The 16,278-nt window shown below is 40.5% G+C and overlaps 1 protein-coding gene across 1 annotated transcript in view; it reads left to right on the plus strand.

Annotated features, from left to right (window-relative positions):
- ADGRV1 (adhesion G protein-coupled receptor V1) overlaps nt 1-16,278 on the plus strand; it is a 921,762-nt gene that overhangs the window by 442,536 nt on the left and 462,948 nt on the right. Inside the window, 2 exon segments of the mRNA XM_030193377.1 lie at nt 3,354-3,514; nt 7,773-7,876. Coding sequence (XP_030049237.1) covers nt 3,354-3,514; nt 7,773-7,876 — 265 coding nt within the window.

Here is a 16,278-nt window from a genome sequence, read left to right on the forward strand (position 1 = left end):
GGAAGTACATTTACTTATAATGAGTTACTTTTTTTGCACTACTTTTTATTTTACGGTTTCCTAAAGGACAAGTCCATAAACCGCTAATAAATGGACTTGTGAAAAATCCACAATTCCGGGAATAACATGTATAGACTGTTTGTATGTTTGGGAAGCTTGCCAGTTGCCCTTGGCCTGGATTGGCCGCTGTCGTGGACAGGATGCTGGGCTCGATGGACCCTTGGTCTTTTCCCAGTGTGGCATTACTTATGTACTTTAAGCTGTACTTCTGTACTTAGTAACAAAGTACAAATTTGGAAAGTAGTTTAAAAAAAAAAGTATTTTCCATACCTCAGCTTCTCCCCCTCTACAGGCTTTCCAAGTGATGTCAGACGTAGCTGGGAACAGAACTTCGGACCCAAGCAGATACAAGCCAGGGTCTGACATCACCTGGAAACCCCGGTTCCTGCCGTCTACACCTGCCCAGAACAGCTGTTGATTGGCTATTAATTTGTTGTTGTTAGGCTCAGCCACTTCCCCAGCATGTACACACACCTTCACTGCATGCAGGGCCCTCTCCCTCTCCCCTCCCATCCACCATGGCCCTGCAGCACAGTCTTGCTCCCTCCCTCCCGTTACAACTTGGCTGGGCTCATGATGATAAACTACCATGGAAGATGCATAGGACCCAGGTCTTTGCAGCAATGCTAGTGTATTCTGTGCCAGGCCCACCTACTCTGATATAAACTTTCCAGGACTGGTGCAAGAAGCACTAGTGGCACTTCAGAGAAACAGGTCCTATGTGTCTTCCATGGTAGTTTATTAGCGCAGGCCTGGTGGAAGTGCACGGAGTGGGGGGGGGGGAGGGAGGGGAGGGATTGAACCTGTGCTGAAGGCTGAGATGGATGGGAGGGAAGAGTGAGAGAAATTAAGCAAGACAAAGGGTGGGGGGGGGGGGACAGAGAGAGAGAGAATGACATAGAGTGATGTGGCTATACTGGATAAAAGGGGCGGAAAGACAGAGGCTGTGGGCTGGGGAGAGAAATTGGGCAAGGCTGAATAGATGGGGAGGGAGAGAAGAACAAGACAAGACTGGATGAAAGGGGAGGGAGAAAGAGAGAGAGTGATAGAAAGATGGGGCAATACTGAATAAGAGGGGGTGGGGACAGAGGCTATGGGCTGGGGAAAGTGAGAGAAATTGGACAAGACTGGATAGGTGGGGACATAGGGGTCAACTTTTCAAAATGATTGGGGATGCTAAACCCAATAGAAATTACCCCTCCCCTGGATATAATCAAAGGTTATGCTCAATATTGGGGTGCTCAAGCACCCTCAGCACCAACAGAGCTGGAACAGATCAGTGTTGGAGTTGATTATAATGGAAGAGGTGAAGATGACAGAAGAAAAGAAAACAAATTACACATGGACGGGGACCCTTGGAAAGAGAGTTAAAAGAAGAAAGGAAAGCAGTAACCAGAGACTGGGACCAACACAATTAGAAAAGTTAAATGGGTAGAAAAAGAATTTAATGTTTAATCTACGATGAAGTAAAACAGTAGCTGGGTTAGTCCACTTTAAAAGTTAATAAATATAAAGAAAAGAAAAAAACAACAACAAAATAAGGTGACACCCTTATATTGGACTATATATATTTTTTGATGATTTTTTGGAGACCAAAACCTACTTTTCCAGGTTGGGACAGTATAGTGCTGTAATAGTATGCTTGTCTTGACATAAGGAAGGAGGTTTTTGCCTCCAAAAACTAGTCAAAAAATGTAATATGTTAGTTCCAGAAAAAGGTATCACCTTATTTTCTGTTTTTGACTTATTTGTTACTTTTTAATGTAGCAATTGAAATATGTAAGTTTTTGAAATTTACATCTGTTCTCTTTATATTTTTCATGGTACAAAGAGATGTGTCACTGTTTCTCTTTCTTTGGTTTTGCACTGTATGCAGAGTATGGCTTCTCGGGGGTTCAGTTTAATTTTTATCTACATATTTCTATTTTTAGTTTGTGACCAAAAAAAAGAAGCATGGCTGAGCCTTCAAGATTGAGACAAACAGGAGTCCTTTATTCTGAAAGACCCAACACGCCTGCCTTGGGGGTCCAAAATCACAATACTCTTGAAAGCATGGAAAAAGCAAAGTGTGAAAACAGGTTCTTTTAGTAATAATGTGTCCCACAATCACAATACTCTTGAAAGGACGGAAAAAGGAAACACTGTGAAAACAGGTTCCTTTCAGTAATAATGTGTCTGAAGGGAGTGCTAACGCATCTAGTCAAGCTTCCATAGTGAACCGAGTTCACTACGGAAGCTTTACTAGATGCTTTCAAGAGTATTGTTATTTTGGACCCCTAAGGCAGGCATTTTTACGCCGAAACACGGCCCATGTTGAGTCTTTCAGAATAAAGGACTCTTGTTTATCTCAATCTTGAAGGTCCGGATGTGTTTCTTTATTTTTGGTTGCTTGTGTTTGTGTACTGTTTTACCTTCTCTTCTGTTACTATTTTTAGTTTGTGGTCACTTATTCTATACTTCTTGAGAGGCTACCTCTGTTTATGCGTGAAAAAGGCCAGGTATTCTGTTAGCATCAAGTGTCTGTGTAGGACTAATCTGTACTAATCCAGCTGGTTTTGTTTTCCAATAGGTGTATTAATCTGCTTCTGCCCACTGCAATATTCAGGGTGTATTTTTTTTTTCTATGAAGGACCTTGTATGACCCCCTGGAAGTTTGCTTGTAAACATACTAGATTCTGTGGTCCAGTTTGTTAAGAATATTTTTTACTTTGTGGTAAAAAAAGTAGTTTAAAAGGCTGTACTTTATTACTTGAGTATTTTGGGGGATAAGACTTTCTACTTTTACTTCACTATAGACCCTGTTTACTAAGCCATGCTGCAGGCAAGCTAACATTACCCCCGCTTAGTAAAAGGACCCCATAATTTGATATGTAGTTTGCTTAACAAAACTTTCATTTTTAATATGACATTGTAAAGTGTGTTGGGTCCATTTTTTTGAGACCAAGGTGATATAAAAGTATGAAATGAAACAAAAGTGACATGCCTTATATAAAATGACAGAACCATATTTTAAACAAATCTGCATTTAGGGGGTCTTTAACTAAGCCACGGTAGCCTGTTTAGCTTGCGGTAGAAATCAGCTGGCAGTAAACTACGAGATGCCCCTTATATTCCTATGGGCATCTTGGCACTTACCACCAGCTGATTTCTACCGCGAGCTAAAAATGCTACTGCACTTAGTAAAAGACTTCCTTAGGTAGCAAAGGTAACTCTTTGCTCTATTAATGCTGCAGCATTTTGAGCACTTAAATGTGATTTGTCTGAAGCAGGCCCTCTTTTTGTGCTCTTTGTAGCTGGGTGTCTGATGGTCAGTTGTGCAAAGTGGTGGATGACACATCTGACTATGTGGAATGTGCCTGCTCGCACATGTCAATTTATTCGGTATATGCTCAGATAGACCATCTTTCTTTTTACAATGAAGCATTCTTCTCTGCTGGATTCATCTGTATTTCAGGTCAGTTGTACAAAGTTTTGTTTTCTGATGAATGTGTTCTTATTCCTCATGTTACTTGCATGTGTAATGTGATTTTTAACTGGTGCTTTGGTATTACTTGGGCATAGATTCTGGGATTCAAAATAGTCTATGGTTGATTAGATGTTATACTGAACCTGGGGTAAAACACTTACTAGGTAAGGCTAATCAGATCTGAGTTCCTGAAGGGCTGGATACATTTTCTACATTCATATATAGACTTGGAAGATGTTGATATAAATCCATTGCCACTCAATTAGCTGGGTTCTACTTAGAGGAGAGAGTCTAGATCACAGTAAAAGAGCAGTTCTATACAGGGGCGTAGCCAGACTTCGGCGGGAGGAGGGGTCCAGAGCCTGAGGTGAGGGGACACATTTTAGCCCCCCCCCCCACAGTGCCTCCGACCCCCCCGCCATTGCTGACCCCCCCCCCCCCCACCCACCCGCCGCCGACCCTCTCGACCCCCTCCCAACTCCAACCCGCTGTCGCCTACCTTTGCTGGCGGGGGACCATAACCCCCGCCAGCCGAGGTCCTCTTTTTCCCGCAAAAGGCTTTCTTCTGTTTCTGACGTCCTGGAAATACAGGGTGTTTAGACCCACCCTGTGTTTGCCCTGGAACTAGATAGAAATTTAGTATTATGTAATTACTTCATATATATATATATATATATATATATATATATATATATAAACAATTTCTGGTTCTAATGTTCGTATTTTTTCTTGATTTTTCTTCAGCGACTCCAAGGCACTGTAAGGACTTTTTGGGGATTCTGCCAAAGGGTCTTGGCGATCAGGCTGTCTTACTTGTTAAAATTTCCTGTTATATGTCATTTAAAAATGTAATGGTAGTGATTTGTTATTTCTTGAACCTAAGCAATTGTTGGAATTTGTGGTGGTTTAGGAGGGTGTTCTGACTGCAGTGGTAATTCCATTTGGTTATCACATAATCTGGCTGTCACTGTATAGCAGCAGTATTTCTTAGATTTATTCCTGCACTTCATAGGTAGTTGTTTTTTTTTATATGCATGTTGACCACTCTCATGTACCCTCTTGGTCACACATTGTTGGGCATTTTGTTTTATCACTGGTTCCATTTCAGCATCATGTTGATACTACATACCTTTTCAATCCTTTGTTCTTGCTTCATATCACTTCTTTGTAATGTAATTATATTGTTTTCTGTTTATATTATATACATTAGGTTTAGTCACATTTTTTAACACTTGTTTAGAAATTCAATGCTAGTGGCTGGCGATGCTCTAATGCCGACACAGCCCATTCACTTTGAATGGGCTGTGTCGGCATTGCCGCATGACTTTGTAAACAGGGGCCTTGGTTTTGGTATGTTTTTCATTATACTTGATCCCTCATGTAATCAGTTTATAGACAGGTCTTCCACTTTTGTATTTCACGCTCTCTTTGGATTTTTATCTTATCTTATACTCTGTCTTTTCCCTTCCTTTTTCATATTATTCACATTTATATATATTTTGGTTCTTTATGAGGTCCCCTGATGAAGACATACTTGCCAAAACACTGCAGTGTTGGGATTTTTTGTCATCTAGTACCACTTTGGAAAATACTGTATTTGATACTTGCATTGGGAGTTTGTGGACTTCTACTTTTGGTAGATAGTTCTGGAAATTTTATTTTGCACCTGCTTTGTGATTTTTGAATTAACTGAGCCTTGGAATCATCCTGGTTCCTTTTTTTGATGCCGTCCACTTTTTTATTTCTGTTGTCACTATATAGAATTCATCTGCCTTGTTGTTAGGGTATGTTTTACTCTTATTATTCTACATTTTTATTTCATGCTTGACTCCAGCATTATTGTGGACTAATGGAAGATGTTTATTTCCTCTTTTAAGGGGTTCTTTGTATTTTTATGGGTTTTTTTCTGATTTCAAGTACATGCTTTATTTTGAAATTCTAAAATAAAATAATAACAAAAATTATGAATATACAAGCATATGCAATATGCAAGCATTTTTTTGTAAATGCTCACCCTTAATTGCCAGAGATTCACATATAAGAGTGAGTCCTACTCATGCTTTACCTGGACTCTACTCACATGTTCTCCCACCTGTCAGATATGTGCTATGTAAAAAAATACATGTGTAACCCCCCCCCCCCCCCCCCCTGGGCAGTCTCACCTCTGGCTCAGCTCCAACCCAGGGGCACATAAGAAGACCTCCTCACTGCCACACTCACAGCTCCCACAGACGCAGGCGCGCAAGATGGTCATGGTCTGGGGCCAGAATACTCTTTTAGGCCTTGGGGGGTGTAAAAAACAGTAACTTGCTTTACTAACAGCAACTCATACACAGTTCATAACAGTCAACTTGGTCTTAACACTTCAGGGCTCTTTCAGATAAATCAGCACAGCTTTAATTTAGTCTCCAATGATATCAAGGCACTTTTCTACATTTACATTTCAGTCTTTCCACCAAACAAAATCAAAATGTTGCACAGGGTGATTTTCTCCTCTTGACAAATTTCAGGCCACACACACAGGTACACACAGAACCTTTCATCTCACACTTCTTGTCATTTCAGTTGAAGCAGAGTACTTGACATTGTCCTCCAGTATCAGCTTTCCATTCTCAAATTTAAGTCTAGGGATCAGATACATGGTAATTTCCGCACTGAATCCCCCTTACGGTATTTTTCTCTGGCCTGGATATAGCAACGGTGAGGGCCTAGCTCAGTGCCCCCTTGGCTTAAGATCTTTGACCTGAGCCACCACTACACAGAAGGTACTGCAGGGTTCCCAGTCAAATGAACCATCCAAGTCCAATGTTATTTGCTGAATTTTGTTCTCTGACCCATCCTAAAGCAGGATTCCCCCTCAGTACCACGGGTCATTTGGCAGGGGTGGGCTGGCAAAAACCCAGAGCTCCCTACACTCAGGACTTTTATCAACTCTCTGGCCCTTCCATGATTTTAAACACCAAAAATTAAGGAAATATCTAACTAATTAATTTATACCCCTTATTTCATATTACTTATACTAAGGTATATAAACCATGACAAGAAAACTATGTAACAAATTTCTTTATGCTTGTAAAACTATTTAAATTTAAATACAAAGTGCCCAGTTCACAAATCACTCATAATAAAAGTGACAGGCTGAGTAGAGAACCATCATCACAGTCCTGACATTCTCAAATACCCCGTTTAAAGGTACACATGATATGGTCGTTCAAAGCCAAAGCACATGTGTGACTCGAGGCTTCAACAATAATGCAAAACAGAAGAAATAATATATGTAATGAATAATGCTCAAGTGATTATGCATGTAAATAAATCCTAATATCTCAATGGGTTCAAGTGATGCATAGACTGTGATAGGATCATGTCTGTGACCGACACCCATGACGTGTATAACCTGTCTGGGCCCTGACCATAAGTTCTCTCACTTTTCTCTTTGTGCTCAAGTGTTTTCTGCAGAAAAGAACACAGAAAAATCAGGAGGTCCGAGACTTTTTGGGTTGCCGAAGTCCAGTCCATCTACATCGGCATTGGTCCCTGAGACTTTTGGAGGACCTTTCTCATGGACACCATATATAGTAGATATTAAACAATAAATAGGATAGGATAGACACCTGAGGAAAGAGACCCAATGCCAGTATTAAAATGAACACTATCAATAACTTGGAGAAATTGTGTTCATACCTAACATATCTTGATTTCTGAGTATCTTCATTCCTCTTATAACATGCAAAATTAACCCATTTGGAGACACTTCCTTCTCAGGAGAAATCAATGAGTTTGGTAAACCAGCAGTTTCCATGCAATAGTTTCTAAGTTCCTTTTCTTTGAATAATACACTTGGCAGACTGGACAGCCTAACTGGTCTTTATCATTATATACAACTAGTAAAGAAGGCCCGTTTCTCAGAGCAATGAAACGGGCGCTAGCTTGTTTTTTTGTGGGGGGGGGGGTGACTCACATACGGAGAGCAGGAGCATGGCCATCCAAATGGATTTCTTCTGTCAGCGCTGTTTGTGTTGTCGGTGCTGCAGTGTAAGTGAGCGGTTATGTCTTCATTGCTGCTGGCGCTCCGTTTCGTCCAGTGTCAGTGCTCCACAGCGGCTATCTCGACGCCTCAACTTCCGGTGGGGAAAGCTGATCTCGACGCTTCAACTTCTGGTGGTGGCTTCATTTAGAACGTTGGGGTTGTGAATTATATAGATAGAAGTTAAAATGTTAATAAGATATTTTCTGTTCCCTTCAGGTTTTATTCTGGCCATCCTTTCAAATTTGTTCTGCTCCAGCCGTTGTTCCATGTTTGCAGCCAAACTTCTTACCCACATGATGGTGGCATCTTTGGGCAGTCAGGTAAGGAGAACTATGAGGTTTATACATTTAAATGTAACATCCGGCTTTAGTGATTGAATGGGGAGTTGTCCTATGTCCATGTCTTGGTTAGATTATAGAAATTTGTTGAGCAGGGACTGTCTCTTATGTGTTTTTGTATAGCACTGCCATGTCTACTAGTGCTACAGAAAGTATAAGAAGTTGTAGTAGTAGTAGTACAGATGTAGAGTACAGACAAATAAGTAATTTGTGACCTGGTTTGAAACCCTAAGACTTGACAAACTTTATCAGACTCAAATGTAAATCTAAGGGGCCCTTTTACAAAGGTGCAGTGAAAAATGGCCTGTGTTAGTGTAGACGCATGTTTTGGATACACGCACAGTCATTTTTCAGCACACCTGTAAAAAATGCCTTTTTAAAATTTTTGCCAAAAATGGGCATGCAGCAAAATGAAAATTGCTGCGCGTCCATTTTGGGTCTGAGACCTTACCACCAGCCATTGCCCTAGCGGTAAAGTCTCATGTGGTAACTGGGCAGTAATGACCTAAGCGTGTCAAATGCCACTTGGTGCGTGCCCAACATGCGCATCTGAAAATAATTTTTGGACGCGTGCCAAAAATGAAATTACCTCAAGAACCGCGTGATAGCCAGGCAGTAACTCCATTTTGGCATGCGTTCACCGCGCATAGATGCTTATGTGACTTAGTAAAAGGGCCCCTGAGTTTTCATATGTTTAAATAAAATCTGACTTGGCTTCAGGAGGAAAGCAAAAAAGCATTAGATTTTTAACATTTTAGGAGCTGCTGTGAACTTTGGTATCATCTTGAAATTAAGCTCATGCATCACAGAAAGTAGCAAAAGTCTCTTAACCTCAGCAAGGGGATTCAGATTAGCAGATTAAAGGTATTTGGTCTCAAAACAATTTTGGGGGATAATGTGTGCTGGCTGAGGTAGCAATATACTGTATCTAGTCTTTAACTTTTATTTATTAAGGTTTATATACCATCATTTTGAAGAAATTCACTTACCCCCAGATTCTATATACGGTGACTAAAGTTGCATGTGCAAATCAGTGTACACAACTTGATTGTTAAACTAATTAGTACCAATAATTGACTGCTGACAACCAATTATTCTCAATCAACAAACCAGAGTATGATCTTACGGCGAGATGTGAAAGGATTGACCACTGGAGACTCTAGAACAAATTTTTGTAAGTAAAAGAGAGGTTCTCAGAGTGTTAACTCACCCAAGCCAAGCAAAATGAATTCCGCTTCTAAGGGTGGACAAGTTTCTCGATCATTGAACATCTCCAAGGGATTTTTAATTTTCTCGTGAGCAAACCAAACCCAGTGCTCTCATTTAAATTGTGATATGCCCTATTTAATTGCAAAGTCAATCCTGTCATATTCTCCATTAACCTCATTCACACGATACACAACACTCATGCGCTCAATTCACAACACTCACTGGCTCATTCATGCCAGTTGTGAATTGAACGCATAAGTGTTGTGAATTGAGCGTATGAGTGTTGTGTATAGTGTGCTTGAGGTTGATGGAGAACGTGACAGGATTGACTTCGTAATTAAATATTCATATTTTCCCTCAGGTTTAGGGCATATCACTATTTAAATGAAAGCACTGGGTTTTGATTTGCTCACGAGAAAATTATAAATCCCTTGGAGACGTTCAATGATCGAGAAACTTGTCCACCCTTAGAAGTGGAATTTCTTTGGCTTGGCTTGGCTTGGGTGAGTTAACACTCTGAGAACCTCTCCTTTACTTACAAAAATTTGTTCTAGAGTCTCCAGTGGTCAATCCTTTCACATCTCTCCATAAAATCATACTCTGGTTTGTTGCTTGAGAGTTGGTGTATATTTCTATTAGAGAAATTTTTGGGAATTACTTTTGGGAGGTTGAACAACCAATTATTGCCATAATTGACCTTAATTGGAATTTATGCATGGATCGTATTCTATAATGATCTTTGTGTAAATCCTAGAATGTGTACTTTTGGGGGTTAGGGGGTGTTTTGGGAGCATTCCTGTGAATTACGTGCCTTCTTATAAAATATGCCTGATCCATGCCTAATTTTGGTGCCACCATTTATGCCTGCAGGTGAATTAAGTTAGGTGCGGATTAGGCGTTATTCTATCAAGTGCTGATACCCTTTATAGGTTACCGCTCAATGCATAATTTAAGGTATTGATGATTGTATACCAGATGTTGTATGGTGATGCTCCATATTATCTGAAGTGAGCTTTACCTACCAGCCAAGACAGTATTAAGATCAAAGGCTGTCATGCAACTGTCAACAGATGAGGTAGGATGTTTACATTATGCTGACACACAAGCCACTGCTTTTGTCTCAGCAGGAATTTCATTATAGAATGCTCTTTTTGAACAGCTTCGCCTTTGTGACAGTTTAATGCAGTTTAAAAAATTATTGAAGACTAGGCTTTTTTTCTGGCCACGTTTTTTTGAATACTTTGTTGATGTTCTGAGGAATTTGTCATAGTGTATTCTGATATGTGCTGTCTTTGTCCTATGATGTGTATTGGATTGAGAATATATTATTGGAAACCACCTAGTTTTAGGTGGTCTACAAATTTTTTAATAAAATAAATAAATAAATAATCTAGTCCATAATGTAATATACACCAAGTATAGCTATATAAGGGCAGTTTATAATTATGATGACAGTATGATCATAATAAAATACTCAAATATCAACATAGTACACAATTAGAACAGCAAGGTTAACATATAAATAGTAAATGTAATCATAGTAAAAATGATATTATGTGTTGGCACAATATACATTAGAACAACAGCATAAAACATTCATGTAACAGTACAATATAAACATAAACATTCAGGATGTGATACAGATGCAATCTACCCTCTTGGTGACTTTTTCACATGAGAGTTACCAATCTTTGATAATGAAACTTTATTTTAAGAAGAAAGATGAGAATTTCTGTGGGGCTAAAATTATGATATTTTCAGATCTTGCCAAGGTCATGCAACTTAGATAGAAAGCTTTTGTAGCTTTGAAGTCTAGAGTACTGGCCTTGTGAGCTACATTTTCCTTAAATTTCCATGCAAGTGCTTGCTTACTTTTCAGAATAAAGATTATATTTTTGGGACCCATTACTGTTGAGTCATGAGAAATAATGTTTTAAGGATTTTGAGAGTATATTAGTTAGACTGTGCTCTCTATGTAGTAGGTTTATCCTAATTGTATTTCTTTAGATTATTTATTGATTTTATGTAACACCAGTTTCCCATGATGTAGGCTAATTCAATTTCTTTATTTGATAATATTTTATTTATTGGTATTTCTCTTATATTTCCATTGTTTACACTTTCTTTATGGTTGTATATCACTTAAAAGAAATAATAATTAAAAAAAACATAACATTCATGGAATAGAGCAGTGGTTCCCAAACCTGGTCCTGGAGGCACCCCAGCCAGTGATTACAAAATATAAATATCTAACTTTTAGGACAAGATTTGACTATCTATTTCAGTTGCTCTGTATTCATGCTTGAGCAAGACACTTAACTTCCTTGTGCTTAAAATGTAAACTACTCTTTGGCTAGGGATGTTTATGTGTGCAGTGTTTTTTTTTTTCTGTACCATGCTGTGAACCGTATATATGCTCTACAATATTACTTTCATTGTTTTATAACTATAAAAAGTTCACGGTGGATTAAACACTAATATTGATGCGATGAGTGGTCCATTCTGATGCTTCTTTTCATTTCATTAAAGCTCAAGCTTAAAGGGATTTTGTTTTCAATGGGTATAGAACAAGACCATTGGGCTTTATGGATCTTTTATGTATTACTGGAAGGAAACACCAGATGGCAGTAGAGTATTTAAAAAAAAAAAAAAAAACTACATTGCTTTGACAATTACTAGTTCCATCCTGATTCATCCAAATTGAGAGATGCCAAGGGTGGACTATCCCAAAGAGTGACATCAAAGGACAAAAGTACAAATTTTCATTCAGTGCATCTGGAACATAAAGCTAGAAAGATTTGTGTGGCATTGCTTTGTAAATGAAAATAGCAGCATAAAATATCTTTTCTTCAGTGCCTCTGAAAGGATTTAGACAGAGTGGAGGCAAAATGAGAAACTTTTCAAAGGAATTTGCCCAGTGACTGAGGTATATATATAGGTTTCATCAAAGAAGTATTTATAGTTGCAAGGACAAGGGAGAGGCAAAGAACAGGAACATGTGCTCAGATATTTTTCTACTGGTAGGACCACTTGACTTTTCTTTTTTTTTTTTTTACTGCAGGCTTCCTTCATGCAAAAGTATCACTCCATGGTGTGACCTCACCTTGAGTATTACGCTCAATTCTGGTCACATATCTCAAAAAAGATATAGCAGAATTAGAAAAGGTTCAAAGAAGAGCAACTAAAATGATAAAGGGGATGGAATGGCTCTCATATGAGGAAAGGCTAAAGAGGTTGAGGTTCTTCAGCTTGCAAAAGAGACGGCTGAGGGGGGGGGGATATGATTGAGGTCTACAAAATATTCAGTGGTGTAGAACAGTTAAAAGTGAATCGACTTCTCTCTTTAATTTATTATTTATTCATTTAAACAATATTTACAAGAAACATCTTGCTTAGGAAAGTGTCATATAACTAGGAACTGTTATAAAAGGAAAATACTCTCAAAAACAAGCATATAAATCTATACACTTTCAAATTTATAAGACACTCAAGTCCATAATGGGAGATCCAAGATTTCCGGTAATCTAAGGGGAGAATTATAGTAAAGGAAAAAAGTTGCTAGGTAAATCCTTCTCTGCTAAGAAATTATACATTATTCTTTAAAGCTTCTCCATTTTAACTGAGGCTACTAATGCTGACAGATGTTCAGGTTCAGTAAATACATATTTCTTCCCCCCCTAGCCTTACTATGCACTTGCAGGAGTACCTTAAAAAGAAGGCACCCCCCAAGTTCAGAATTTCTGGCTTAAGGAGTAAAAATTGTTTCCTCCGTCGACATGTCTCCTTGGAGACATCAGGAAATAACACTTTAAAAAAAGTGCAAAGACCAGGGTCACTCAATGAAATTACATGGAAATACTTTTAAAACAAATAGAAGGAAATAATTTTTCACTCAAAGAATAGTTAATCTCTGGAACTTGTTGTTGGAGGATGTGGTAACAGTGGTTAGCGTATCTGGGTTTTAAAAAAGGTTTGGACAAGTTCCTGGAGGAAATGTCCATAGTCTATTATTGAGATAGACATTGGGGAAGCCACTGCTTGCCCTGGGATTGGTAGTGTAAACCGTGTCTCACCCATGTGCTAGCTCCAGCCCTGAGCCACATAGTAGAGTTCAGTTCAGTTTTATTTTCAGGGCCACTCTCATCTCACTCATCCATTCCAGTTCACCTGCAGTTGAGCTTGGGAGTGGATCTATGGTCCGGAATAGCGATCCGGGGGTTGGGAGGTCAGATTCTCTCACCAGTTCTAGGTTCCACTCAGCTCTTTAGTCCAGGGACCACACAGCACTAAAAAGGTTTAAAAACAAAATTTAGCTTTTATTTGCAAACAGTTGCAACAAGCAGACTTTAACCTCCTTTCCAGTACAGTCACTTGATAAATTCCAAAGCAACCTTAATTTCCAACTTCTGTAATTCCCAGGAAGAACATCTTTGCCACTATCCTCCTCAGGTGTATCTACAGGAGAATTCTCATTCAGGCCTATTTACATATATACAGTTTCTCCTGTCCGTGCCTGTTCTGTATAGAGAGATTATCTCCATAGGCTGTTCTCCTCTTCTTAACACTGATTCACTTTTGTGGGCTCAGACCTCCCTTGACCTGACCCTCCTCCAGCAGTGACTCCACCTTTGATCCATCGTGGTTCTGGGATGAGCTCTCCTTTGCTCCGGTCCCCTGCTCTTGGGCTGGGCCTTCCTCTATCCACCCGTAGCACACTGTCTCCCGGTTGCCACTTTTTACAGCTACAACCTGCCTCTCACAGCCAGTGGATCTCTCAAATTCTCAGGACTCCCCTGTCTCTCCTGGTCAGTTGCAGGGGATGTTCAAGCAACTCCAGACCTGCAGGCAACCAAAGACCCTCCTAAAGGGGGGGCTTCCAAAATCCTCCCCCCATCACTCCTCAGTACCAGGGCACTATTTCTCTGCATTCTATTTCAAACTACTCCTCTTGGGCTGAGCTTCCTCCCACCCAGGGGCATCTTACCACTCTTGCCCTGTAGCAGGGACCTCCCTCTCCCTAGGATTCTGGCAAATATATAACACTCTAGCAATACGCATTACAGTAGCATGGAATGTTGCTACTGTTTGGATTTCTGCCAGGCACTTGAGATTTGATATACCGCTTTTCTGTGATACAGACAAAACAGATTGCATTTATTATATGTAGGTACTGTTGGTGAGCAGATGTGGTTTGTTTTATCTGATTATTGTGTCTTGTTTAATAGGGGTTGAGGTTTGTGTTATAGTATATATATTTTGTTGATGCTCGTTATGAATGGTTATTTTGTATGATGTCTTGGATGTTAACAGGGAATAAATATGTTAAATAAATACATAAATAGAAGGAAAGAGAGGGAGAGATGCCCAACCTTGTGTGTGTTGGAGGAGGGAACAAAAAGAGAGACGCTGGACCACAGGGTGGGCACGGTACAGGAGGAAAGAGAAAAGGCACATGAAAATGCATGGAGGTGCAGTGGAAGGGACAGGAAGATGTCAGGCTAGGACAGTGTGGGAGGGCAGAGAGAGGGAGCAGATGCTGGGTGTTTTTAGGGTGCGAGGGGGCTAGTGACCATTGGGGGAGTAACGGGAGGTCATTCCTGATTCCCTCCAGTGGTCATCTGGTCATTTCGGACACCTTTTTGTGCCTTATTCGTAATAAAAACATGTCCAGGTGAAAAACATCCAAGTGGTCATCAGGGACGTCCTTGTTTTTTTCGATTACGGGTCAAGGACGTCCAAGTGTTAGAGATGCCCAAGTCCTGCCTTCGTTACGCCTCTGACACGGCCCCTTGAACTTTGGCCATCCTTGCGACGGACTGCAGTTGGAGACGTCCAAAATCGGGTTTCGATTATACCGATTTGGTCGTCCCTGGGAGAAGGACGTCCATGTTCCGATTTATGTCGAAAGATGGACGTCCTTCTCTTTCGAAAATGAGCCCAAAAGTCAACATGGATTTAGTGAAGGGAAATCTTACCTCGCCAATCTACTACATTCCTTTGAAGGGGTGAACAAACATGTGGGTAAAGGTGAGCCAGTTGATATTGTGCATCTGGACTTTTAAAAGGCATTTGACAGAGTACCTCATGAAAGATTCCTGAGGAAATTTGAGTCATGGGATAGGAGGTAGTGTTCTATTGTGGATTAAAAACTGGTTAAAAGATAGAAAACACAGATTAGGGTTAAATGGTCTATATTCTCAATGAAGAAGGGCAGATAGTGGGGGTTCCCCAAGGGTCTGTGCTGGGACCATTGCTTTTTAACATATTTATAAATGATCTAGAGATCGAAGTAACTAATGAGATAATTAAATTTACTGATGACACTAAGAGTGGCATAATTGAACGGGACACCCAAGTTTTCCTGAGGACGTCCTCGCAGGATAGGCGGCAATCTTTCGTTTCGATAATACGGTTGGGGACACCCAAATCTCAACATTTAGGTCGACCTTAGAGATGGTCGGCCCCAGTTTTCGGCGATAATGGAAACCGAGGATGCTTTTTCTCAGAAACGACCAAATCCAAGCCATTTGGGCGTGGGAGGAGTCATCATTCGTAGTGCACTGGTCCCCCTCACATGCCAGGACACCAACCGGGCACCCTAGGGGGCACTGCAGTGGACTTCAGAAATTGCTCCCAGGTGCATAGCTCCCTTACCTTGGGTGCTGAGCCCCCCCAACCCCCCCCAAAAAAAACCCCACTACCCACAACTGTACAACACTACCATAGCCCTAAGGGGTGAAGGGGGGCACCTACATGTGGGTACAGTGGGTTTCTGGTGGATTTTGAAGGGCTCACATTTACCACCACAAGTGCAACAGGTAGGGGGGATGGGCCTGTGTCCGTCTGCACTGCACCCACTAAAACTGCTCCAGGGACCTGCATACTGCTGTCAAGGGAGCTGGGTATGACATTTGAGGCTGGCAAAAAATATTTTTTAAGATTTTTTTTAGGGTGGGAGGGGGTTAGTGACCACTGGGTGAGTAAGGGGAGGTAATCCCTGATTCCCTCCGGTGGTCATCTGGTCAGTTTGGGCACCTTTTTGAGGCTTGGTCGCAAGAAAAAATGGACCAAGTAAAGTCGGCCAAGTGCTCGTCAGGGACGCCCTTCTTTTTTTACATTATCGGCCGAGGACGCCCATGTGTTAAGCACGCCCCAGTCCTGCCTTCGCTATGCTT

This window comes from Microcaecilia unicolor, chromosome 2, assembly GCF_901765095.1.
Source record: "Microcaecilia unicolor chromosome 2, aMicUni1.1, whole genome shotgun sequence".
Lineage (NCBI taxonomy): Eukaryota > Metazoa > Chordata > Amphibia > Gymnophiona > Siphonopidae > Microcaecilia > Microcaecilia unicolor.